Below are 27,668 nucleotides of genomic sequence, written 5' to 3' on the forward strand. Positions count from 1 at the left end.
CCTTGTAAATCATCTTTGTCGCTCTGTAAGGTGTGTGTGTGTTGTCGGTGTTTAGAGTGAATTTGTTCATGTCTGTGTTTTCTGCAGCTCATTAGCTGACTGATGTGGTTTTTCTTGGTAAAATACTCCTTTGGGAGCTTCTTGTTCTGCCTTTTAAACATTCATTAGGATTCGTTGCTCCAACATTACTTCTAATAAAATGCCCAACATATTTAAATGTCTGTTTATTTGTAATTTGCATTTGTTGCATGAAGCTCTTAGCCAGCAGGGAATCCAACAGCTTAAACGGTTATTTAAAGGGAAAGTGTCTTTCTTCATCATGTTTGGGAATTATTTTGTTTCTTCTCATTGTTCAAGTTTGTGAATGTCGGCGTTCAGTCAAACTTCAGATTTAAAAAAATGACAGCTGCTCAAGAAAACACCAGTTTTTGGTCTCGTACAGTAAGAATATAGAAATTGACCAAGTTTTGTTTGTAAAAGTTTTAGCTTTAAATTCTGTTTTCGTTTTACAAAAGAATAAACTGTTGTATTCATCAAATTGGAATATGTGTTCTGGTGAAGCCCAGAAGTTTAACCACAAACAAGAAATGCGACTTTAGTTCGCTTTCTCAGTGAAGACATTTTAAATGGAAACATAAAAACAATTGTTGGGAAATCTTTTTTATTTTGTAGTATAGTGAGACAACCAGGAGGAAGAAACTGTCTCTCCAGTGTTTACTGTCCTGTTGGTAAAAGTCTGCACAGTTTGTGTCCAGGATGTGTGGGGTGTGCAGAGATGCTAGCTGCGCGTTTCCTAACCATAGACCTGAAGTGTCCTGGATCAGTCCTGCTGATTCTCTCTGCAGACTTAACTGTTTCCAGTCACTTTTAATATTTCTAATATAAAATGATGCAGAGTTGGAGCTAGATGTCATGGATTTAATAAGAATTATTTATTTCAGTCATAAGAGACGTAGTCAAGTTTATTTTTATGGCACATTTCAACAATGAGGAAGTTCAGGGTGCTTTACATAAAAAAAATGCATACAGTAAAGAATTGAGAAACTAGTAAACATTACATTTTGATGAGTGCCATCATCAATACACATCAAATATGTTGGTCAGTTTTCCAGTTATTGTTCAAAAGCAACTCGAAACAGGCAGGATTTTAATCTAGATTAAAACTTGTTGGATTATTCCTTACAAACTTGAAACTTGCAAAAAATGACTTGTGGTATTTTTTTTAAATTTTATTTTGGACCCACTTTAAGTGTTGCTGTACTTTAGTGTCAGCTGAACAAAAATGGCATTTTCAGTTTAGTTTAACTCTCTTCAAATGTTTGTTTGATGGTCGGGCAGTTACCATGGCGATGGAGACCTAGTGACTCGGATACCACTTTTTGCTGCAGTTGCCTCACTGTGTGGTTTGAAGAAGCTTTTCTGGTAGATTTTTCCTGACTTATGAACTGACACCCATCTACTATACTTGAATGACATGTCTTTTAGTCTTTCCCATGTTAAGGAATGTAGTCCTGTGTGAACTACAAACGACCTGAAAGTGTCTCATGTACAGTAGAGGGCGCAATAACGACACAGAGCGTGCTCGGTGAAAAAAAAAGAAATGGTAGTAGTGCTCGGTGTTTGCGGAAGTAAACTTGGATGCTAATGGTGGAGCTTATTTTACGATTATGAAGTTATCCGACTGCTGCCAGCACACTAACAACTTAATCCTCATTATTGTCCGCCATTACTGTCCGCCGCTTGCGCGTTTCAGGGCGCAGAATAGTGACGTTTGTCGAGTATCGATGACGTTCAGGTCGGATGAATGCAACCCGGCCGTAAAGACTCGCGTCATGTTTGAAATGATCAGATGCGTATCGGATATCCAAGAGGCCCGAGTCGCTTTTGGGGGGAAAAAAAATCAGAATTGTCTCACTTCAGGCTGCAGTGTGAACATAGCCTAAATTCAAAATGCTTCTTTATGTTGTAGAAATGAAATGACTAGTTTTTAGTTGAAAAGGGTTCAGTTTCCTCCATCATTTCAACCTTAACGTGTATAAAGACTGCATTTTAACTTTCTTCTCTCTCCTCCATGCAGTGTCGCAGTCCGCCGCATCTTGGACTCGGTCTTTCCTCCAGACAGCGGGTCAGTAAACACTTGAACGTTTCATGTTTGTGTTAACTTGTGTTCTTCATGCTTTGAAAAACATGTCCACACACGGCCGCCTGCACCAATCACAGCACAGCTTATAACGGCTGAAAACATCACATGGTCTCCATCATTTCACAGTGTGTGGCTGCAACATCAGAGGGGAGTTTATGTGCAGATAATTTCACGTTTCCACATGTGAAATGTTTTAAAATTTTCTGGCTTCTCTTGAGTTTACGGTCGGCTGCTGCTGTTGGTCATATGAAACCACCGAGCTGGACCGAAATGCTGCAGACAAAACGTGTTGACTCAAAATCGCCTGTTTGCATCAGTCACAAGACAGGAAAAGTCAGCCTGTCTGATTCTGATTATATAAAAAAGTTTACATTAATCTGATGCAGACTTGAGTAAACAGACAAGTTCACAGTCCAGCAGAGATAATTGAAGTTTTCTCACAGAACATTTTACAGATGCACTGCAAAAACAATCTAGAATATAGTGCAAATATCTTGGTGTACTTGAAATGACATAAAGCTAAATTACAAGTAACTTTTCAGCAGATATAGGAGCTTGTTTTAAGTTAATTCCTTAATTATGATGTAAAAGTACTGGTTCCACTAGCAGATTATTTCACTTTTCATCAATATTAAGGAATCATTGACTTAAGAAGTTCTATTATCTTGCTGAAAAGTTTCAAGTAGGTTAGTTTTGTTTTATTTCAAGTGTGCTAAGATATCTGCACAAGAACCTAGACCAAAATTGGTAAGATTTTGTTTTGCACATCTATCATTCTATATCTGCAACCTGCAGCTTTCATCCTGACCAATCAAGTGTTTGGTGACTGTGGAGAGAAATGACTCCCTTGTGACGGGAGGAAACCTCCAGCAGAACTAGGCTCCAGATAACAGGACAGGATGGAGACTCAGGAAAAAACGCCACAGAAGCAGCAGTCTGAGGTTTTTCTGTATTCAAAAAAACACCAGTAGGTTCAGACCCTGATCATGGGTTTGATAATTCACAAAATTTACTCTTCCTTTTTTTTAAAAAAAAAATAAAATCTACAATTTCCCTAATACACCATCATACATTGTGCTTCCTGGTCAGCTTTAGCTAGAATAATTTGAAATATAAGAGATGCCTACATGTGACCTTTGACCTGTAACAGCTGTGAACCAGCTGAGAAAAGATTTCCTCCATGGGATTGTTGTGACAGCTCAGGAAAACTCACCTGTTGTTATGGTTACAGGCTGGTCTGCTCTGTTTGCTCCAAGTCTCTGAGTCGGGGGTGAAGACTTAATTTAACCGACTGGTCTTTCCCAGGCTCAGTGGTTCGTCCTGCACGATTCTGTTGCTTAATGCAGGATGATTTCCTGCAAAAAAGTCCGAAATTTTGAGATTAATTTCAGAAATTTTTTAGCAAAAGTGAAAATTTCTGAGTTTGAAAAGTTGAAAGTTTTCAGATTAGTCTAATTTTTCTTTTTTTAAAGCAAATTTTTGACTTTTCAGACTCAGAAATTTCCAATTTTTTTTTTCTAGAAAATTTCTGAAATTATTCTGTTTCTGAGATTTTAGTGGAAATTTGCTCATTTTTTTCTATCTAGAATGCTGTAGCAGGTAAATGCTGTAATAACTTATGTAAACCAGGATAAAATAAGTCGGGTGTGTTGATGCATCTTCTGCAATGACGCATGCAGAACGAGTTAACTTTTCTTTTATTTGCTTGTTTTTGTTTCTTTGTTGTGCTATTTACTAAAATCCTCTGACTTCACCGTCAGATGAGAATTTCTCCCCTTGTCACATTTTCAAACTTTAAACTCTTGCGTCTCCTCAGTGGCAGACTACTGTAAATAGCTGCTTTTTAGGAACATATCAGTAGAATTTGGCTGTAAAAAGCGTCACATTGTACAGGATGCAGTTACTCTAAGCTTCATCTTTATAGCAGCTTCCTTCAAATTGCTGCTTAATAGTAGAAATTTTAAATGTTTCACTGCTTTAGTTGCTCCACTGGGGGGTAAAGTGTCACCCTGTGACTTTTCTTGCTACACCTTTTGTAGCTTCCTGCCTCACAAATTTTGAAAAGCCCACTGAGCTGAAGACCTTTACCACAATCTGTTCTTTCTTTTCAATTAGTCTCTGCTTCAGCTCATAAATGATTCATAGATCTCAGCCTGGGCTCGCTTTAATAACGAATACGGATGAACAATTTCAGGAAACAATTAGCTTGCTGGCATGGCTCAGGCTGAAGTGAAATGTGATTTTTACTGGTCACACTGAGACAAGATGGCAGCTTTAAAAATATATCTGTAAATATTTACCTTGTGATTTTAGGGATCATTTGTATCAAAGGTTTGTTGCGATAAAAGATGAAGGGCTGCACTGTAAATACGAGTTTCTCTCTCGACCCTTTGACCTCGTGATGCAAACGGCTCACAGCTTCCAGGACTTGATCCGTTTTCTCACTAATGTACTCAGAGGATTTCCTCTGTACGTTTTAATGCTTCTGGACAATTCATTTTCCCGAGAGGAGGACTCAACTCGTCCAAGTTTGTCCTGCAGAAACGCATAAAAAACCCAGCAGATTTATGCACAATGAAACAGAGATAATTAATACTGTATCTTGTGCATTAAAATGGCCTTTTCCCATTGATTTCCTGTTTGTGTGGGTAATAGGCTCTGGTTATGCAGCAGCATGTAACTGCAGCGTTGCGCTCATAAATCCTCAGCAGGGCTCAATTTGTGGTGATTAAAGTAGAGTGAATGCCCACCCAGACACTGTCACGTGGGACATGGGAATAATAATAAAAAAAAAGATTCTGATTTAGTTAAATCTGAATCTGTTGTTCTAAGTGGTATAAATGTATAATTAATGTCTTCATCTCTAGCAGCAGTTTGTTTCTTTGGGTTGTATGTGAAACTCAACAGTTTGCATCCAAACCCGACAGGTTTGTGTTTTCTCTCCATTGCAAACAGAAATGAAAATGTTTGCTTTGTTTTGAAACGATCTGTCTGCGTCTGGTCCGACTCCTTTCATTCTTTTTGCATCTGAAGCATCAGCCTCGATTAGTCTGAACGCTCACCTCCAGGTCTGCATTAGACACCTGTCCTGCTTTAATATATTTAGATTTTTATTAGCGTCATTCCTCTGTCGGTGTGCTGCAGCTCCTCACAGCTCAGCAGGTTGCTGCACAGCTGCTGCGTCGCTCCAGGCTTTTATTTGTTTTACCTGGCATTCTGCTTGTGCCTGTCAAACATGGCTGGAGCTGCAGGGAATGCTTATTCAGGGGCTACAATGTTTGCTAGAATTTGTAATGTATTCTCATTATGAGCTGAGCTAAGAAAACGGTACACCAAAGTGCAGCCCGGGGGCCATTTATGGGGAAAAAAAAAATCAAAGATGCAATAAATTAGTAAAAATTTTCTGATTCATCTTCAGGATACAGTCTTCATCTGTCATCAGTTCTGTTGAATCCAATCTTAACTAAAGTTCAACTGTCTTAGTTGGATTTTCCAGACTTCTCCAGAATTGCATTTTGTGTCTAAAACCAAAGTTTGCAGAGATGTTGGAAAAGACTAAACTTTCCAAGTGAACGTTTACACAGCAGGCAAATGCGACTCGTATCCAACTTTCTCATGGCGGTCTGAGTGACCCAGTTCTGATTATTTTTCAACAAAAAAAATCAAGTTTCTTCCACTTCTATATGTAGGCCTAAATCTGGTGGTGGTAGTGAAGGATAATTCTGGAAGAAAACCTGTTAAAGATTGGGGTCAAAGTTCACCTCCAGCAGAGCTACATTTATGATTTAGATGTTAGAATTAAATGTCCAGAATGTAACTTTATAAAAAAAAATATTTACTTGCACATTTGTGTAAACTGTCACTATGTCATGAGTGGATGAGACGGAAAATCTGTGGGGAAAAAAAAATTGAGCTCCCCTGCCTTCTCCCAGTGCTAACTAGAAACAACCAATCAGATCCAGGAGGCGGGTCTTGGTGCTGCCAGTCAGTCTAGTATGGTGCTGCTCATCCTCCCTCCCCCAAACTCCCTTGTTTTCTACTATACTTAACTGAATGCTAAAGCTAGTTAGCATGGTTTTTCTGTAACAGTAAGTTGTTTCTCCACTATTGGCACATTTAGCAGAATTGATTGACAGCCCTAAGACCCGCCTCCTGGCTCTGATTGGTTGATTGCAGTAATCACTCAGTTTGCAGTTGGAGGAGATTGATCTTTTCTCAACTTATTTTTCTCATCTTAAGCTGTCACTACATGGTGACAGTTTTAACAAATATTTAAAATGTATATATTTTCATAAAAGTTGCATTCTGCAGCTTTAGATGCATATAATTTATTTTAGTTTCTAATGACCTCAGATTTGGGTTGTTTTTGTGCTTCAGGATGATAAACTCGCTTCATGCAGTGACATTTCCTCTTCCTTCCTGCAGCCAACCTTTCGTTGTTCGCTGACTGATGAGAGGCTTCTGCTCGACAGCAGATTGGTAAGTCCTCTCAATATGGAGCTTTTTTTCATTGCTTTGGGGACCAGATGATTGCACCTTAAATTGGCTGAGCATTTAGCTCTCAAACATGATGATGTTTTTAATTAAAAAGCTTCAAAATTAACAAGCAAAATCAGCAGAAGTGGACATCCGGGTCGAATTGAGAGTTTGTAAGTGATTTGTTGTGTATTGTTTAGATTCTTTTGAACTAATAAAACAATTCAGATTAACTCTCAAGCAGCAGATGGCATAAAAACTCCTCTTTTTGTTGATGATGCCATGTTTTCTACAGAATTCAAACCTTTCTTTGATCACTCTGTTGTTGTGTAATGCAAATGGTAACACTCCACGGAAAGCCAATTAAGCACCAACAAAGGGCATTACATTCCTGCTTGGTCTTTGCTTGACTTAATCTAGTAAAAGAAGAGAGTGGCGACTCGATGCCAGCTGGCTCATGACTTTAATTACTGAGGACAGCAAAACAAGCAGATTTATGGTTTTGTCAATTTCCAATTTATCAGAAACGAATGAAAGCATCCTTTTATGGTCCGTCTCTAAGACTCCCCCCTGTGACCACCAAGCGGGATCCTCCTGCTTTGCTTTTTGCAGAGCTGTAAGCATCAGATGGCAGCAGGTGCATGGGCGGTGCGGTATGGATCCGCAGGTACATTACCGCAGAGCCTCATCATGAAAAGCTTACAGGCTTTCTAAGAACAACAAGCCAAACCTGAGCCGAAGCCAGAGGGGATTATAGCGGTCTGCTGCCGTTTGCTTTCATGCAACTTCTAGGCTAATCAGAGTTTTACTATTCTTTACTGATGGTTTCTGTGAATAAAAGTGACATAAAACGAAAATTACTAGATGAGTCAGAAACATCCAGTCAGAACTGATATTCTTCATCCGAGCCAATGTGTTGTTCTGAAATACCTCTGAGTGGATTAACCCTGCTGGTACACCATCGCATGTCAACTTTATTTCTCTGTAGTTACATTTTTATATCGATTAAATTTAAGAAATCATCCTAAATATATTCAATTTACATATAATTTACCTTAATAGTTCAATATAATTTGAATATGTGGTTCTATTCACCATTTGTTCCAGCTCACTCTTCAAAATGCAACAAATTAGGTGCAGTTTTCAAACTTTAACAGTTTCCAGGTTTTTATCAGCCATTTGGCCACAATTGTGGGAATAATCAAATAAAAAAATATGCTGCTCTTCCACAAAGCAAGACATTTACACCCCAGACATGCAGTCCAAACAGAGCAATGAACATGCTTTTACTTCCAAACTGACTTTTCTTTGCATTTCCTTAATTTTAAAGGTTCCAGTGTTTTTTTTTTTAATTTTTTTTTATTGTGTGTTTTATTACTTCAATTACTCAGCGCTGTTGCATGTGTATGAGTGAACAACCACCTTGACAGACTTTTTGAGATCAGTAACTTAACATGTTTGCATATTTGCCATCAAAAACTCACTCCAAAAATCTCACTGAAACACAATTTTACCAAGTATTTTTGGTTTAGTTTCTCATGCAAATATCTCAGAACACTTGAAATACGACAAAACTTATTTACAAGCATCTGTTCAGCAAGATATTGGAGCTTTCTAAAGTCAATAATTCCTTAATATTGATGAAAAAGTACTTGTTCCATTTCACTTACAACATGGAAAAAATGTCTTGTTAGAGGTGAGACAATCTTTTCTTTTTTTCTTGAATTAATGCTACATTTGTGATGATCTGCATTTATTCTCTTGCTCTCCTGTCACACTTGAGGTCTGTGGACTAAATCCTTTGAGACTTACTGCTTTAAAGGTTAAGGATGTTGCTTGTATTTCTTTCTCTTCGTCTCAGATCATCACCCCTGTGTTTTTCACTTTTTATTTTGCTATACTGAGCTTCTCTCCCCCTCCTCGACTTAAGCCTCCTGCAGATTGCACATTGACCTCCGTGGAAGGCCCAGGTGGAACGGTGCCCGAGGATTATGCAAACATTATGCATGCCAAACAACGGCGCTCTCAGTGGGACGCTGAGCCAGAAAAGGCTGCCTCTATGATATCAGCGCAGGCAGCTTAATTCTCACACATGCAGCAGCTTTGGGGGATTAATCTAATAAGAAAGCAGGAATTGTTCCCAAATCCTAATTGATTTTATTTTACCTCATTTCATATGACGCTGTAGCAGGGAAATCTGACACGCAGCACTTCCTCTAATCATGAAACCGTAACAAAAACCTCTGTTCTTATTGAAAATAAAGTTTTGAAAACATTTCTGCTCATTTGTCAGGATTTCCTCAGATGTTTCTTCTGTTCGATGCGTTCAGGTTCAAGACACATTCTCACAATTAAAACTGCGTCATGGAGCCTGCTACTATTAAGCCTTCCCATTACGTTGATGACTGCAGTCGATTTGCCACAGTCGGATGCTAACTGTGACGTTCTTTGATTTTAATCAATGAAAGCTCAATTGATGAATAAAATTAAGCTAAATGGCCTATAATGAATCGCACGTCTTTAGCTGTTTGGAGGCTTTCGTTTCCAATGACAACCAGATCAGGAAGCACAGTGGTTTTTATGGTGACGATTAGCTTTTGGAAGAGATTTGAGATGTTTTCAGTATCTTCTGTGACACGTTAAATTATTTTGAAGGTGTGTGGCCTGAGAGCGGCTTCCACTCAGTCCAAAAAACACTGTTGGGTTAAATTGACTCTTTAAACTGTCCTTTGGTGTGACTGTATACGTCTCTCTTGACATACAGTGAGCAAATTACATGATGCTGAAGCTAAATGCATTTTAAAATCCTTTTTTCCCTTTTATTGTTGACCAAGAGGTGGTCTCATCAACTAATATGTTTGAACAGATGGAAACCTCCAAATGTTGGCAAAATATGTAGAATAATCAGGAAATGCTGTTTGCAGCATGTTTTCATGATTAAATTTAGGCTGTGAGCTGGCAGGAAGTGTATATGAAAATGTTTGACTTGCAGAGTTTAATCAAATTAAACTTGTAATCCTTTTATAACTCAGATGTGGAGGGAAAGGCAGATTATTTCCCTGCTCCTACAGTAACAGGAGCACTGACCTTTTTCCGAACGGATGGTCCCAGAGAGAATTAAACTCCTGACCTCGCATGTGTCAGCGTTGGGGCTCCATGTGGCCCTTAAGTGCCCTCCAATGAATTAATAATATTAATGGCAGATGTTCGTAAAGCTCAGGTCATCTGGGAGTTACAGCATGTTGGTGACAGAATAGAATTGCATCCATTTAATCTCTCTTGGTTGCAGACCCGTCCTAAGTTATTGTTTACATCCGGTGATTTTTTTTTTTGTGCATGCACACAACTTGGAGGGCGAAAAGACGATTCTTTGCCATCTGTAGCTGCGCTGCCGCTGTAGAACAATTCCTTTAGCTAAATGAAACCTGGAGACATAGGTTTTATAGTGCAGTGGGCCACAGCAAAGGGAAGAATAACTCAGAAAAAAATGTTGGAAAAACTCAAAACCACTTTTTTTTTTTTTCTTGCTTTGTCAGCTATGCTATGACAACACACTTGTTGCCATAGCAACTGACAACGCCTCTATAGGTTTCAAGATTTGACACACAAAAAAAACACAAACATTTCCCACACAAAGACCAGAACATTCAGTCCATTACAGTTTTATGTTTCTAGGCTTGATGTCTGTTTTGCGATTAACTCGCTGGGGTAGATTAGCTACCGCTGCTATTGGCTAATCAAACATAGCGGGAGTTGATTGGCTAATTTAAACAGCTGATCTGTCAGTTGGTGTGTGTTGCCATTTTTTTTTGTAACTGAACTGAAACGCACAGAATTGCACAGCACATCCACATGTTAAGGTTGTAAAAGTCAAACTAGCATAACTGACCTACATCTACTCTCTCTCACTATTTTTTTTTCTTTTTAAACATCATCCTGAACTTTAGTATTGACAATTAGTTGTAAAGCACTTTGTCCATTTTCTTCTATATATGATCCGTACGTTTAAGGTTTAGCATGTTATGTTGAAGGCTCAAAACTGACGTCTGATTGCAGTCATATTTGATTAGTAAAAATTTCAGATTTCAGCAAAAAATTAAAATTTTAATTTCAGCATCAAGACCTGCAGTGTGAATGTAGCCTAATGGATCATGTTAAACACACACACACACACACCTTCTGATGTTATGGTCTACTCTCACGGACCAGGGACAAACACGGAGCTGCTGGGATGAATTTAGCTGTCTGGTTCAGGGTGGGAATGCCTTTGGATGTGTTTGTTTTGCACACGTAACTACATGGAAGCGCGTCTCAATGCTGTCTTGTGATTATTAGTCACGGCCTGGACATTGGCCTCAAGCCCGGCTTGTACTCATTTCTCTGTGCGTGTTTATGTTCCTGCTGTGTTCACTTAATACCTGGTATTCAATGGCACACTGTATAATCCTTGGCATGTCCACGCTTTGAACTCAGGGAAGTGTCTGACCTACATTTTATACTCACGAAATGTTTCCTCCGTGTTTTAAGGTCTGACTGCTCAAATGCCAAAGCAGCATCAAATCCTGGATCACATTGTTTATCTAGGCCACACGAAATTCATTCAAGAAATGGATAGGCAGACCTGGATTGGGGAAAAATATACGTAGATTTATTTGGCTGGCCAAATGTCTTTCCCTCATTTCTTTAAAACTTTTCTTCCAGGTAGCCAGTTTTTGTCTGATTTTTTTTTTATTTTTTTATAAGCGAACTCTGGTCTGCACTTCTCATAGTGAGGAGCGAACTCTTTACAGTGGGCTGGGCTTTGTAGGGGTTGCTAGGTAACGGGCTGGGCTTTGCAGGGGTTGCTAGGTAACATGCAGTACCTGCTGATTTGTGACTTTGCGTTCCGAAGGTTTTTGAAACTGCTCAATTTCTATATTACAAATAACTTGAACTTATTGGTAAAATTCGGCTGGTTGGGTGTTCACTGCAAAATCACAAAAGCTTGCCAAGTATTTTTGTCTAGTTTCTAGTGTAAACATCTTTGTAGACTTAAAATAAGACAAAACTAATCTACAAGTATCTTTTCTGCAAGATATAGGAGCTTTTTTAAAAGTAAATAATTCCTTAATATTGATGAAAAAGTACTGGTGCCAGTGGCAGATTATTTCACTTACAACATGGGGAAAAAGGTCTTGTTATAAGTGGAATAATCTGTCAATGGGATTAGTACTTTTAATATTAAGGAATTTACTTGAAACAAACTCTTATGTCTTGCTGAAAAGTTACTTGTTTTTGTCTTCAAATATACTAAAATATTTGCTCTAGAAACTAAAGAAAAATAATTGGTAAGATTTTGATTTTTAGTGTTTTTAGAAGCAAGAGAGACCCAATCAGAAGTACAACACTGGGTATGTTACATTATTAAACCAACTCAGTAAAGCAGTGTACTTGGATTGTTGGAAATTGCTTGAATTTGGAGAAAGCCTAATGATATCACATAAGAGTTCCTGTGTCTTATTCAATGGAGTACAATAATTTTCTCCAGTAATCCTCTTGGATTTTAAAAATGCTACAAGAGATTTTTTACATGGAGCTTTGCACTTATTTTATTAAAGACAAATTAAATTTCTTAGAATAAGAGAAAAAATTTGACTTGTTCCTCAAATTTGGGTAGAATCTAGTAAAACCGATACTGATCTTGCCTTGAAGTCATAACAGCTCAGTTATACTTTCTAAATGAATCGGTGTTGCGAGAAAAATAAACACCATATGTGCCAAACAAGATCTAGCTCGTCATCCACCCCTCATTCTGAGTCCAGTAATCCAAGAGGAAATGAAATTGGCTTAGTGACTTTCCGGTCTGTCGGGGGAGGGAACGCAGCACTGCAGTGAAGTTTAAGCTGATTAACCCCAATAAGGAGGGTTATCATATAAAAGCTTGACTTAAGTGGCCATGTGGGTTGGATATATGAGTAATAACGAATGCAGTGAGTCAATCAGGAAACATTAGTGCAAAATCCATGAACCCAGCTAGTCTAAAACTCTAACATGCATTTTCTGAAAACAAAATTGTGGAAACATCTGACAGGATCTTAAAACATTCATATGTGCTTTCTGCTGTGTTTTTGATCACTCTTCAATAAAACATAGTTTAAGGTTTTCAGATTGACTTTGCTACCTCAAAGCAGCTTTAAGCCAATTTTTTTTCGAGATGTTGAGAAATTATGCTGCTTCAGCATTTCAACCCTGAAATCTGCTTGTGTCATTGCTACTCAAATGTCAAAGCAATGATCAAATGTTACATTTAATATCATTCTACATCATGCAGGTGCTCCATCTGCACCGATGAAGAATTGGATATCTTAGGATGTTGAGTTGTTGGAGCAGCTTCATCCGACATGATGAGCAGCTTCATCTTGCTGCCTTTTCTGACACATTTCTAAATATATATTCTATCTTTGAGTCTATTTGCCGTTTGTCGCTTTGCTGCTGTTGCACAAAAATTTCCCCATTATAGGAAAATAAAAGGACATTTCCTTACTACACACTGCAAAAACACAATCTTAAAGTAATCTTTGTCTAGTTATCTCTGTACACTTTAAATAAGACAAAACTAACTTGCATGTAACTTTTCAGCAAGATATATGAACTTGTCTTAAATTATTCCTAATGTTGATGATAGTTGTAGTTCCTCTGGCAGATGCTTTCAATTTAGGAAAAATGTCCTTTTATGTCCACAATGAGCTTCATTCAGTCATGGATCTCATGGACTGTGTGTGAAGTGAAGGGTGGTGCATCATCAAACGACTGGCTGAAGGACCCAACACACCAATTTGTTTTCATAGTGGTGTAGTTTATCAATTTCACATGACTGGGTCCTGGAGTTACCAACTGTGCAAATATAATTTGCTTACAGGAAGCCTATTTGTCAATCGGTCTTCCATGTGTCTGCACATGCAAGTAGCATCTGCTTTCAGCAGAGCTAAGCTGCGAAAACGTAAGTACCCAGAGGTAATTTACATAGTTTAACAAGTAAGAGTGACTAATATGGATTGCTGAATCTTCATTTGCAAAAGCGCCACCTGAAGGTTGTGATGGATAGTTGTAATTTGTTAGTTTTTAATAGATACACAGCAGCACAAGCATTTTTATGTAGTAAAAACAATTTAAATTCCAAGATGGCTTCTTCTCCTGTCCCAAAATGTTAGATTTTTAAATATTTTACCTCCACATTGGTCCCTAATATTCAATAATATATAATTCAATGTCTGATTATTTTAGTTCTAGCTAAATTTTTCACTCCAGTGCATTTGCAGTAATGCTGTTAATGTTCAAAGTTCCTCTCAAATAAACCAGTTCTGTTCTGGTCTTTAAAATAAACAGTCGACAAACCCTGCATTTTCTTTACACCTAATAAATGAAGACATAATCAATAGAACTTCAGGGGATTTATTCTAAATTTAACAGGTCTTTTCTGTTATTTTTTTGTTTAACTTTGTGAGATTAAACTTGTATAAAGAGCATCTGTCAATGCTGAGTTGTTTGTTCGACATTTGAAATTGTTTCCAGAGATTAAACTTGTTTTTAACGGTTGCTATGGGCCCAAACTTTGTTGCTTTGATTGTAAAATGTGCGTCAGCAAAGCCCTGAAGATGGCATTATTGAGATAATGATATTTAATGTTAATGTTTTTCAACTAGTAAAAAGAGGAAAATGTATAAGGGAAGAGAAGCCATTAACATAAACCAACATTAACACAGCTGCTACTAGGCTGATATAAAAAACAAAGGGATGAAAACAGTACACCAGCAAGCGATTCAAAGTATTAATTCGCACACTGTACAGCTCTATACCGTGGTAATCGCTGAAATTACGGGCACTGTGAAAGACCTCTAATTGTGAGCAGCGCTGTGGTGGAAACGGGGTGGGTAATGAGTTTAGGCAGCGATCCGTGGGCTCATTTTATTACCCGACTATCATTACGGGAGAATGCTCCAAGCATCGCCTCCCGTTTTGACACTTGAGTGGAGAAACCATTAAAATATGTCTTTTATTTTCCTGTCGGAATTATAAATGTACATGTGAGCTATAATAATAATAATAATAATCCAGAACAAAAGATTTTTCTTGGTGAGCAACCTCTTGGTTCATGTTGATTTAAACCAGCGTCTTCCAGGTTTAACAGGTTTGAACCCTGGTAACCGCATCCACCTGAACATCCTAACCAATTTAGCTTTAGGTGAAGGTGACGACCTCCACCTGAATGCTGTTGAAAATCTGTGGACCATTCCTAAAAGTCAAGATTGTGACAGGAAACCAACCAATTTAAAGGAACTTCATCGGTGGTCAGATAAACGGAGTTAGAGATGCTGTCATCCATCTGAATATGTTACGCATGCGCACAATGCTGGAGGGCAAAGAGATTATTTTACCGTCATCGATGGCCTCGCTACCTTTGTAGAACGATTCTGCCAACGAAATGAAAACTGGAGATAAAGCTATTAATTCAGTCCAGTGAGCCACAGCAAAGCAGAAAATAATGCAGAAAAACACCGAAGAGCAACTCAAAACCGCTCGTGTTCTTATTTTTTTTATTTATTTATTTTGTTGCTTTTAGTGTCGGCTATGCTACACACAAACCCGTTACCATAGCAACTGTCCAGCAACAGCTCTATTGGCTAACAGTAGAGATTAAAATGCATCAGCTTTCAACAGCAGCTGTAACGAACATTCAGTCTGTTTTATGCTTCCAGGTTTGATTATTTTGTGATTAATAAATGATCGTCTGAACACAGTGGTGGCAGATCAGCTAATCTAAACACCTCCTCTGATCTGTTGCTGTGTGGGTCACTTTTTTAAATTTTTTTTTTAACACCAAATTCTGCAGCACATCTACATGTTAAGGTTGTCGAAGTCGAGCATAGCTGACCTTCTTCCCTCTCCCAAGCTAATTATTTTCTTATTTTATTGTTTTTTTTTTTGTTTTTTTTTTTTGCAAAGCTGTGAAGAGTGATAACGTAGGACCTTCTAGTCGTAGCCATTGGTAGTCAACGTGTGTTAGCAATTTTATGCCCTCCGGCAGGAAGCTGGAGGGTGGAGTCTTACAGTTGCAACTTAGCCATGTTTACTAAAAGCATGTGGTTGAGAAGATCATGTAAATTCAGACTTATTATGCACCCAATTGTTTTTCTTGTTGTAAATTCTTACACTTGTATATTCTGGTATTCACAGATTTTTCTGTGAAATGCAACTCTAAATTATTCATAGAAAATAACTCCATTCATGGATTTTTATCCCCCTATTGGGTATCTAAAGTATTTTAATTAATAGGTGGAGATTGGGAAAGTTGAATAAATAAGCGCATTGCTAGTTGACCTGCTACTGAGTGGCATTTACAAAGCAGCAAATCAATGAGTGGCATTCTTTTTTATTATTGGCTGAATCTGAGTGGAGATGAAGACTGTGGAAGCCTCTGATGCAGCGCCAAGACGATTTCCACCGTTTATATAAATGCATGTTAAGGTATATTTTGTTTTTTGAACTGATGAAATAAAATTAAATGTTTTAGGGGTTTAAGTATTGGTTGAGGTTCTCTTTCTTACTGTATTTAAAGTCAGAAATCCCATGTTCTCCACAGGAATGCATATAAATTTTTAAAGTTTTGCACCTTCAAAGTCATGATTTCTTTGTCTGTAGAAAGTCTTCATCTGAGTTAAAGGAACTAAAACATTTTGTCCAAAGCCTTGGAGAAAAATGGCTTCTCTTATCAAACCCAAACACTAAGCCTCACAAAAAAAACGCGTCTTAAATTTATGTGCTGAAGATGCCTTAGGCTGCTCTATACATATATTAGCTATTAAACACTGAGATCTAGATCAAATAATAAGCAGCATGTCTTTGTTTGCCACTGTAGTGTAAGAAGACACATGGGAGGAGGGGACGTTTGTGTCTTTATATGACGGGAGACGGGGGTAGTTTCATGTTTTATTCATGATGAATCCTACCCTGTGGCAAGCAAAGGCTTTTTATTCAGTTAAGTGACATTTGTTAAGTCATTTGTTAAATTGTAGAACAGGACGAGGCTGAGTAAATCTGTCACGACTTGCTGTTTATCACTGGGTGGAGAAACAGAACAAACCATCTGATGCTGCTTAGAGCCTCAGGAAATGCTGCAGGTAGAGCAGCTCTAAAATCAATAAAAATATTATCATTTTTCTATGGTGACATGTTTAATAAGCTCAGTTGTACAATAACGTGAATATTAACAATTCCCCGACACAAACAACCCTGTTTAAGAGCTAAAACAAGAATTTTAAACTAAAAAATAAACCTAAAACTTCACAATCGTTTGTTTTCCTTGCATTTGTCCATTATGTATATATATTTTATTTTTTTAACAAAGCAGTTTTTTGTGAAATGGGAAACTGAAACTGAGCTCAACTCTGATTTGCAGTAAATGGCTGATTTAAACTAAAAGATCTCCAACATGGTGGTGGCAGCATTATGAGGTGGGACTGTTTTGTCCTTTGGGAGATGGACGACCTGCTGGAACTGATGGAACCATAAACTCTCCAGCTGAAAATCCTGGAGGACAAAGTTTGTTTCCATTACAAATGTGTGTGAATCTTTGATATTCAACACTTTCGATTGATAAACTCAACTTTTTGATGCTCTGGTGGAGCCAGATGCACAATGTCAACATTTTATCTTTTTTGTCGTCTCCAGCAGTGGAAACATCCGATTGTTCATTTGACTCGTGATGCAATGAGTGTTTCCATTGCAGTTTTGCAAATTTCATCAATTTCGATGTGGCTGAAAAATCACGTCATCTTGGTGCAAAACCTTGCTGAAAACTGAGTTTTTTTAAAAAAAATTGGCATCCTTTACGCAGATTTATGATTTGTACCATTTTATGGTTAATGGAAATTTGACCTTCAGCTTGAATTGCCTTGGTTTCGACAGAAGAATAATAATCCATAACAGACCAGCAAATCCAAAAAAGACAAAAGTGTCCTAGTCAAAGTCTGAATTTAAATCATGAAATGGGGTGGCATAACCATAAGCGCTATGCTTATGTTCACCCTTCATTGTGGCTGAATTGGAACAATTCTGGAAAGAAGTGTGAGAACGGAGAATGTTAAATGGTGCATAGATTAGCCAAGATCAAATTGGAGAAACACTATAAATTAACATCTTTCTTTTCACAACTTTTTAAAAACCAGAAATCTGACCAACGATCTTTCGACTGAGGATTTGAATGTTCAGTGATTAATTTATGACCTTGCAAAGCTCTGCAATCAACCAGTGAATGCAGATGTGGCCTGTTGTAGGAAACGGCTTGAAGCAGGTTCCAGGCTGTCCTTGCTGTAATTGTGCCATTGGTGGCCTCGTTTATTTAGCTGATGAATGATAATTTGTATTTTCGTGCTTATTAGTGATTGACTTCACACACAAGTGAATGAATTAGCATTAATAGTTTGCTCAAATTCTCATTATCTTAGGACCGGTTTGCAACCTGCACACAGCAGCTAGATGGATCTACCTGTCTGATCTGACCAGTGTGAAACATGGAGACACATGGCAGCAGCTTCCTGATAATCCAGAGAGAAACGCCAGATATCATGATGTTTTTGGTTCTGATGGCTTCAGCTCAGGGAAACACAGCTGGGATGTGGAGGTGGGAGATCATCCTGACTGGAGTTTTGGTTAAAGAGTCTGTTAACAGAAAGGGAGAAAGATCTAATTCACCAAAATATGGAATCTAGTGTTCATGGCATTGCTATGGAAAAAACACTAATGGAGACGATAAGACTCTGAGTGAAGAAGAGTCTCGACTATGACATGGGGGACGTGTCCTTTGAAGACGAGAGCCACATCTACACTCACCAAGACTTTCACTGGGAAAATCTTCCCTTATTTCTTTTGATTCCAAAACTCTCAATCTGTCACACTGAGATCTCCATTTAAATTTAAAGTTGTTTTTTGATTTATTTTGCATTTTTAGATCACCCAGATGGCAAGCGATGTTAATGCAGTGTTGAATTATGGTCAAAAATGTTGATTTTTGGTTAAGATTGATGATGGGCGGTGAATCAACCATTAAACAATCATTCAGTTCCAGCCAATAAACTAGTTTTGAAAAGATGTAATTGAATCAATGTTTTGTGGTCGACTTCTATTGATTGAAATGCCAACGTCTGATCAATGTTGAGTCAGTCATGCTGTTCGTCGCGTCCCTTCTCTTCTTTTGAGCTCTCGGTGAGAGCATTTTATTTTCAGGTGGGGGTTTATCATGATTTAATTTAAGCACCGTTGTGATTCGTTTCTGTACATTTTCTTGTCTGTAAATATTATTACTGACTGCATAATGTGTTGACATAAAAATATCCCCAAGTCACTACAGGGCGTTGAGTGGTCCATCCTCCCCCTTTGTACACGAGTGGTTTGTTCCTCACATTTGCTGGAATATTTTTTTAGGAGAACCATTAAGCTTGCATTAGCCAAAACCAATCTCACCCCCTAGAATCAACTCTGCGCCCAATGAAACCGAGCACAATGTATGCTAAGGAAGGAAGGAAAAACTTGGCGCAACAAACTTTTTTTTTTTTTGTTGCCCAATTGGAATGTAATGGCTACACACAACTGCAACATTAAATTGTTCATAATTTTGAAACCGTAAAACATTGAACCACCAACTATAAATGAACCATGTCTAGCTAGTTTTTGTCAACATTCACCACTAGGTGGTGATGTAAAGTTGCGAAATTTGTTACACCAAAACCGTTGATGGGATTTTTGCCAAACTTTGCACACACTGAGACACTGTAGGTCTGATGTTGATATGGTCATTGTTGGTTTAAATGTGGGGGCATATGTGCAAAAAATGTGAAAATGCTTAATCTGACCTCCAAACTTGACAAAATTCCTAAAAAAAAAATAAAAAAAATCACATGTTCATCCAAATGAGCTCAAATTTGGATGTTTTTTTTTAAAATTCTTTCAAAGAACTTTCAGGGGTTTTTTTTGTTCTCAACATTTCATAATACTCTACCTATGGCCATATCTTTATATGCCTCACTATCTTTTTTCACAAGTTTGCGTTGAGCACAAATATCTATCTTTCACAATCCATTGATGGCCTTATGCTTTCTGCAAAATTTAGTAAGAATCTGAGCTTCTTTGTTTGAATAACAGCAAATCAAACTTTGACACTGAGTGCTCCTAATGCTTTATATTGTTTATAAATATAAACAATATATACTGTCTATACTGTACAAATGATGTATTATTTTGAATTTTTAAGTGTGAACGGCTTTTTTCCCCTCAGTTTTGGCAGCTTTGCAAAATGACATCCAGACCGCTTCTATTGAATCCAAAAGGTCAAGTGTGCAGTTGTTTGCAAAGCATAATGAGTGATTAGTTTTTATTTTTGTGATTCTATAGTCCTTATTGTAAAGCTGACAGAAAATGATATGCTCAGTAATTAACATCTTTATCTGTGCTCTTCTGTGAATTTCACTGTAGGTTCATGGATGCCTCCACACTGCGTTTTGATTGACGGCGCTTTTTGCAAGGGGGCATTTTAGATTGTGTGTGTGTGTGTGTGTGTGTGTGTTGGGGAGCCTAATTTGCAAACCAAATCCCCAAACCTTTGTGATCATAATGTGGCGGATGAGTGGCAGAGTTATTTTCGGGTTTGTGACAGTGTGAAGTGCGTTCTGTAACCTAGAAAAGTGTCTATAAAAATGCAAAAAAAGTGGAAGAAATTTAAAATTTAGCAGCCTCTCTAATTATAGACTAGTTCCTCTTGGATGTCGGTGAAATATGCAGCTGACAGCAATAAAGTTGGCCGATACCGAACCGGGTTCAGGATGTTTTCAGCACCACTGATTTGCTTCAGTTGTTGCTAATTTCACCTCTTTGTGTCTTTTCCTCACAAGATGTAAATATTCAATTAACTAAATATTTAGTTTAGAGTTAAATATTTAGTTAGGATACCTTAATGGGTGAGATATTTAGCTTGTTAGATTTCTAGCTACTTAGTTTGACGCTATAAAATAGTTTGCTATCTAAATATTTAGGAGATAAACACTTTGCCAGCCAAACACCAAACCCTTGATGCCTTAAAATCCTGTCCATGAAAACCACAAACCAATTCTTCTTTTTGGTTTCCATAAACCACATAGTGAAGCAGATATGCACCACTCTGTCTTGCTGTGTATGTTATATGCAGCATTGTCATATTACCTGCAACCAAACATAAATTAATATTCAAACTTGATCATACTGTTGTTTTTTGTTTTTTTTGCATATGTTTGCAGTTTTTTAGACTGTTGTGATTTTGGTGTTCTTGCTGCTCGGTTTCATTAATATTCAAACAACCTCTTGCTGAACTCGACTATTTAAACACTGAGATGCATGTGAACGGATTTATTTGCAACTTTGAAGAAAAAATATTCTGCTGTAGGAATGAACAAAAAATAGAGAAACGGGATTCTGCCAAATGAAGCATTTCGCTTCACTGCTCAGAGACTTGTAACTATATAGGGTAATGCAAAGTAGCAGCACACCAAAGATGAACTCATGAACCTTCACGAGTCTATTTTAATATAAAAAATAAATAAAAAAACATTTTCCAAATCAGTTTCTATCAATATAAAACTTATGAAACTCTAACAAAAACTGCAGAGATGTTTCTGGTGAATCTTGTTCTTCATTCAGTGAAGTTCCTCACTGAAGTTTTACTGACGATTCTTCATAATAAAATTACTCAAGTATAAGTAAAAAGCACAGCTTAGTAAAGATGCTCCGAGTTACTGCCCACTTCTGTAAATGTGAGGCACAGTTGCAGGAGGGAAATGGATTAAAAGCAGGAAAGGATTACGGCTTTTCTTAATAAATCCCAGAGGTGGAAAGTGCAGCGTCTGCCTCCGCAGACAGCAGAATGAATAATGGAGGGGCTCCGTTGTGCGTGAGGGCATGTCTGCAACCAACGACAGAGCAGCTGTAAACGACCAATTAAATGACAGAAAAGGTGCGTCAACACCTGGGTTCATTCAGAAAGGTGAAGCGCTACAGACTAATTAAAGAAAAAACACGACAAGCACTCAAAGATCCTTTTTTTGTTTCTTTTGTCGGGTCATAAATATTGTCATCCCCAGTGCCACCATCACAAATGGTCAACATTATTGGACCCTGCAGACAAAGACCTGAAACCTTTGAGGTTTTGGAGTTAATTTTACTGAAGAGCTGAACGATTTACCAGAAACGTCTGTAGCATCACAACCTCCTTTTGTTAATGACGGTGTGAGCACCAATATATTTGAATTGCATTTTCTTTATATAACTGGAACTAAATTACCAGCTTATCAAGTCATATGAAAAACGGAGAGGAAACATGCTAACATTAGCTTAGTATTTCAAGCAAAATGCTTAGTAGGTTGTGATGAAGCTTTAGAAAGAAATCTTAAAGCATTTCTTTTGAATGCTTTAGTTAAATGTTTTTTCACGTTGAATTGGAACAAAATTACCAACTTATCAACAAGCCCTATGAAAACTGAGCGATGACATGCTAACATTAGCTTAGCACTAAAGGAAAAACGTTCCTTCGCAGGTTGTGAGAAAGCTTTGGAAAGAAATGAAGCTTTCTGGCATTTAAATGATAGTAACTATGTTAACCTGGTTAACCAATTATGTCGAGAAAAATAATCGGAAGACTCCAGGATCAGCATTGGTGAGTGAAATGTAATACTCATTAGTTTTTTTTTTTTTACTGCACTTTAAAGCAGTCAGGTGAAAAAGCAAAGACATGACAATTACTTTACAAGAAGTATTGGACTAGGCCTTAGTATTGGTATTTATACCGAAACATCTCTGGAAGATAACCTCCACATGGATAAATTAAAAGGATTCCAGGAAATTTATTGCCATGTTAACTAATCTTTACATTGGTTGGAGAAGTAAGTGACAAAATAATGAAATAAAATCAAAATACCTTGTCCTGAGCTTTCTGGCCATCTTTAAAAACGTTTGAGATGAACTTCCCCTCTCTGGTTTCAGCTGCTCAGGAATTTAAGGAGGAATTCCTTCCAGCCATCAGTGCTGACTGACAGCCTTGAAGCCGCCCTGACATCCATTGTCAGAGGGAGCTTTGATCCGACCAGACCCAAGAACACACTCTGTCATGATGTGGTGGTTAAAAAAAAGATCAGGACGCAGGCGAACTGCAGAAGCAGGACTCTGAGATGCTGCGTTCGGTTTCACAAAAATCCCCACAGACCCTGGAAGAACCATGGAAATACAGAAAGTTACAAAAAACACGAAACAAATGAATGTCTAACTCAAAAGTGCTGAGGGATGAAAACCTGATAATGAACAATAAAAAACCCAGACGACATTTACTGAGATGAGATGTAATTAGAACTGGAGTTTATTTTCAGTCAATTTTGCCTCAGCTTAACTCAAAATTGGAACTTGGATCAGAACTGATTAATTTCTCCTAATATAAAAACATTGTAAACACTGTCTGAACATTTCACTGCCAGATATTTGGAGCATCGCTGCATAGTTAATGATGAAATATTAATAGATGCTTCCAGGAGCTGCAAAGCAGTTAAAGTTTGACCTGATTGGCTTTCTGTACGTCCATCACCCTCATTTCATAACAACTGTAGATCACTGGAAGCCACAACCTTTTCATACTGATGACAAAAAACAGGCAGATAAGGTTTTTTCCTCGGTACCTTTGTGTACCAGCCATTCTTACATTAGTTTGGTGTGGAGTGCTTCATTTTCTGTCACTCTGGGATGAAGTTCTAAATTTGCAATGTCGTCTCCAAAACTGCTTCTAAAAACAACCCGAGCAAATTTAAAAGAAAAAAAAAAAACAATTAAAAAACATCCAGTCATTTTTTGGTAATAAGTTAATGTCTCTGGTGTCTGGAAAAGGAGCCGTTTCTAAAACCTGCAAACTAGACGAGCCCAGCCTGTTGCCTAGCAACCCCAGCAGAGCTCCTTTACGTTTATATTTACTGCTGTATGCGCTGCACAACGGTTGCTGGAAAAGACAAGTGTTTTGTCATCCAGAAACCACTTACTGCGTACTTGTTTGTGCAGGAGGTTCTACTTCTGCTTTTCAAAGATGTATGGTTGCATAATTGTCCATCTGTTTGCAGACATTTTCACTTTCGAGTGTAATATTTGAGTTGGGGTTTGTGGTCAGCAGCAGCTTATTTGGCCCTAAAACATCTAATTCTGAACTGAACTGAATGTAAGGATGATTTTGTTCAAAAACATAGTAAACCTGTTTTGTGTAACCCACAGAAGTATCCTAACCCGTTTAAGGAAACATAACAGGCCACCTTTAAGGCTGGGTCTGATGTCGGCTGAGTAACAGGAGATGCAGCTGCTGGGTGTGCTAATTCCCGGTGTCATAATCTGGCTCTGTGAACAGAGGATGTTATATTATGCAACTAGATAATACAGGATGACCCAAATGCTAAACTTTTTTGTCTAAGCTTTTGGAATGATATAAATCCAAGTGTGTACACAATGCAGGAGTTTGTTTTTGATATCTTTTTTGCACAACTAAGGCACACTGACCTGAATTTCTCTAAAACCGTCGTTATTCCTGTAAATAGATTAAAAAAGACAAATGTAGAGATAAATAATTGCGGTAAAACCAAACAAACTGTCATATCAGTGCCAAACCTTCGTCATGACCAAACATGACACGTAGCTGTGAGGACCAAACTTTTGCCCCGAAGGAAAAACAAACGTTACATAAACTGATCTGGATCAAGTTCAAGACATCGGTTATGTAATAAATGACCCTTTAATGGGAGACACATCAACGTTCTCTTGATCCTCTTCCTTACATCTTGAGGATTGAAGCGAGATGTGAGGATGTCGGAGGTTCTGACTGATAAGACGGGTTGCATAAGACACGGGACTGACAGAGGTCAGAGCGGCAGGAGGAAAGGCCGCCGTTTGTGACAGCGTGGGACGTGTAAATCAAATCCGTTGTCAGACAGAACACTGCGAACAAATGGCTGCAACTCGAGGCACGTCGACCACCAGCTGTCAGAGCTTTTAAATCTCACTTTGTATCCATGAGGTATTAATAGTATTCTGCATTATTTCACACACACTGGGTGGGATTATGGACCATTTGGAGGTGGAGGAACTTGTTCTCTAAAGGGGCAGTATTATGTGTTTTTCAGGCACACAGTGCCATTTCATATATAATCGCATAACGATGTGACCTTCAGTTATAAAAATGCTATGTCAAATATTACTTAAGAAATTTGACTTTCCCTGAAATCAAGCTTCAGTGTCGTTAAAAAAATTGGACTCTTTCTGAAACTCCAAAGTCATCACAACATGGCTCCTCTATTCACCCTTTAACAACGTTTTTACCAGCGTTGCACTAAGTAGCTCCTATAATGAGCTCAGCCTCCTGTGCAATTCTACCAAGTGTTGCTAATTGCTTCTAGCTAGTCTGAAGGAGCAGAGTCGGGGAAATCTGCTGTGTAATGCAGAAGCTTGGAAACTGCAGCTCAGAGGAGGAGCTGCATCTCGAAGGCGGAGCTAGGTCCAACTAGACGCTTTGCACAGCCGAATGGTTGCCATGGAGATTAAAAGATTTCTTAAACATGCATGAAAGAATCAATTCAATACTCTGGGCATGTTTTTGATGATGAAGTGACATTATTACATGATATAAAGCTCCAAAAGTCGATTTAACATAATCTTGCCTCTTTAAGCATTTCTGTTATCTGTTTCACTCTCGTATAAAATGTAGTGTAGTACAGCTACTGAGGCTGGAAAAAACCAGCAGAGGATTTTCACACTCAAACCAACTACAGCATTTGTAAATAAGCAAACCAGTTTTTTTCATTCTGTGGGTAAAACCAGCCTGGTCTGCTAACTTCAGGCTGCCACTGCCCTCTTGCTGTATTTTTGCTGCATCTATGTTCACTTCACAGACACACGGCTACATATTCGTGCCTCGCTGGATGAGTTTAAAATGCCAGGAAACGGCGTGCGTGACGGCCGGAGGCAGCGCTGGATGTTTGATCTGCAAAGGCCACATTAAACCTCCTGCTGTCGGGTTTAAGTGCAATCATTTCTGCTTTTGAAGAGCTGGCCACAGATCACCCTGCACAGCATGGGATGCTTAGCATGCATAACATTTAGTCGGGTTCAAGGATTAAAGTGGGAATACTATATTAATAATCCTGAAAATCTGTTTAATGTTCGGTCCATTTTACTAAAATAGACAGTAAAATAGTTCTTATTGTTTTTTGACATTAGATTCTGGTAGAAAACTAGAATAGAATAGAAAAGAACTGGATTGATACTTGTGCTCTGTCCAAATATCCCCCTCGTGATGCTGCATTTATCAGTTTGAGACCAAATCCTTTTTGTTTTTTGACCTTAGAGAAATATTGACAAAGTTTTGCTCACATTTGCGATGGAAACAGTTTATATTAGCTTTGGTAGCGATCCTGCAGTGGGTTGTTTGTTTTACCAACAGACATGGAAACACTATTATACTCAAAACGGTGTTACCTTAAAAAGAATTATGATTGCTGCTGACTTTGTATTGGTACTTTAATAGCCGTATTTTTCTATGGTTAGATTTCCGGGGCATTTGATAAATGCCTGTTTTAAATTCAGATTCCATAAAGTTATCAAGATTTCTTTTCATGACGTTCTCCACTGAAACTTCTTTAAAACAAAAAGAATACAGTCACTTCAGTTTGCATAACCTTCTGGAGACTTTAGTAGAAATAACTGCAAAATCTTACCATGTGTTTTTGGACTAGTTTCTAGTGTAAATATCTTTAAATATACTTTAAGTACACTATAAGACAAAACTGACTTACACGCACTTTTTCAGCAAGATATAGGACTTGGATTTAGGATTTGGAATTATTATTCCATGTTATTTCACTTAAAACATGGAAAGAAATGTCTTATTAGTGAAGTAATCTGCCAGTGGGACTAGAACTTTTTCATCAATTTTAAGGAATTATTGACTTAAAACAAGCTCCTACGTCTTGCTGAAAAGTTATTTGTAAGTTAGTTTAGTTTCAAATGGACTAAGATATTCACACCAAGAGCAAAAGTAATTGGTACAATTTAGTGTTTTTGGAGTGTAGAGTTGTTGAATTTCTTTGAGGTTGACATTGAGGAGACAAAGAAAGTGGGGCACTACTGTGTGTGAATCTTTTCCAGAACAAGAGCTGAACTTTTCACTGCGCAGTCGAGTCGTGGATGAGCTTTTCTAGCAGAGGAGCCGACTCACTGAGAGGAGAGCTCATTTACAAACGCTGCCACAGGCAGGATGGAGGGCTGTGTGAAGGAGACGGTGAACGGGAGGAAGATGAGGCTAATTATGCTTCCTGCAGAGACTCACAGGCGTCCCCTGGCTTACTGAAAGGAGGCTTGTCAAGATGCAACTCCCCGATGGGAGAAGAACTGCAGCAAAGTCGAGGAAGAGGAGAAAGACAAACACAGAAGTGCATATTTACATGATATATAATCGATGTATAAAAACTGTAATATATTGATGTTCTAGGGGCTCCAGTGCAACCTGCAGTCAGCAGATAGAAGTGTGAGAAGATTTTATATAAATAACTATTACAGATGGCGAGGAACCCAAAAAGCAGGAGGAAATTGGAGACAGTGAATTAAACCGGAAGGTAGGTTTTATTTTGGTCCTCTGTATAATTAAGTTTGATACCTGTAATCGAAAAATAACTAAATTATACTTAAATGTTTAAAATAATAATGAATTAGAGAGCCTTCCTAGTAGTTATGGAATAACCAGTTGGATCAAAACAAATAGCTAAAAGTAGAAAGTTTTTCACAAAGCTGCAATCTGCAGCTCTTCACTGCGGCTCCTAATAATCTCGACCAAACAAGCCAGAAAGAAACGGAGCAATTTTTAAAAATGTGAAGACAGCACAAGTCTACCAGCTTCAGCAATTTTTCCAGGACTTTTTTATGCAACACAAGCACAAAATTTCCACAAAAAGTAACAGTAACAATGGAAGCAAGT

At 38.0% G+C, this 27,668-nt stretch overlaps 1 protein-coding gene across 2 annotated transcripts in view; it reads left to right on the forward strand.

The window, feature by feature from the left end:
* rasgef1ba (RasGEF domain family, member 1Ba) overlaps positions 1 to 27,668 on the forward strand; it is a 76,864-nt gene that overhangs the window by 5,398 nt on the left and 43,798 nt on the right. For both annotated transcript variants that reach the window (XM_007547378.2, XM_007547379.2), the window contains 2 exons: positions 2,078 to 2,125; positions 6,569 to 6,622. In XM_007547378.2, coding sequence (XP_007547440.1) covers positions 2,078 to 2,125; positions 6,569 to 6,622 — 102 coding nt within the window. The remainder of the gene's footprint in view (positions 1 to 2,077; positions 2,126 to 6,568; positions 6,623 to 27,668) is intronic.

Source organism: Poecilia formosa, unplaced genomic scaffold (assembly GCF_000485575.1).
Source record: "Poecilia formosa unplaced genomic scaffold, Poecilia_formosa-5.1.2 Scaffold20, whole genome shotgun sequence".
Lineage (NCBI taxonomy): Eukaryota > Metazoa > Chordata > Actinopteri > Cyprinodontiformes > Poeciliidae > Poecilia > Poecilia formosa.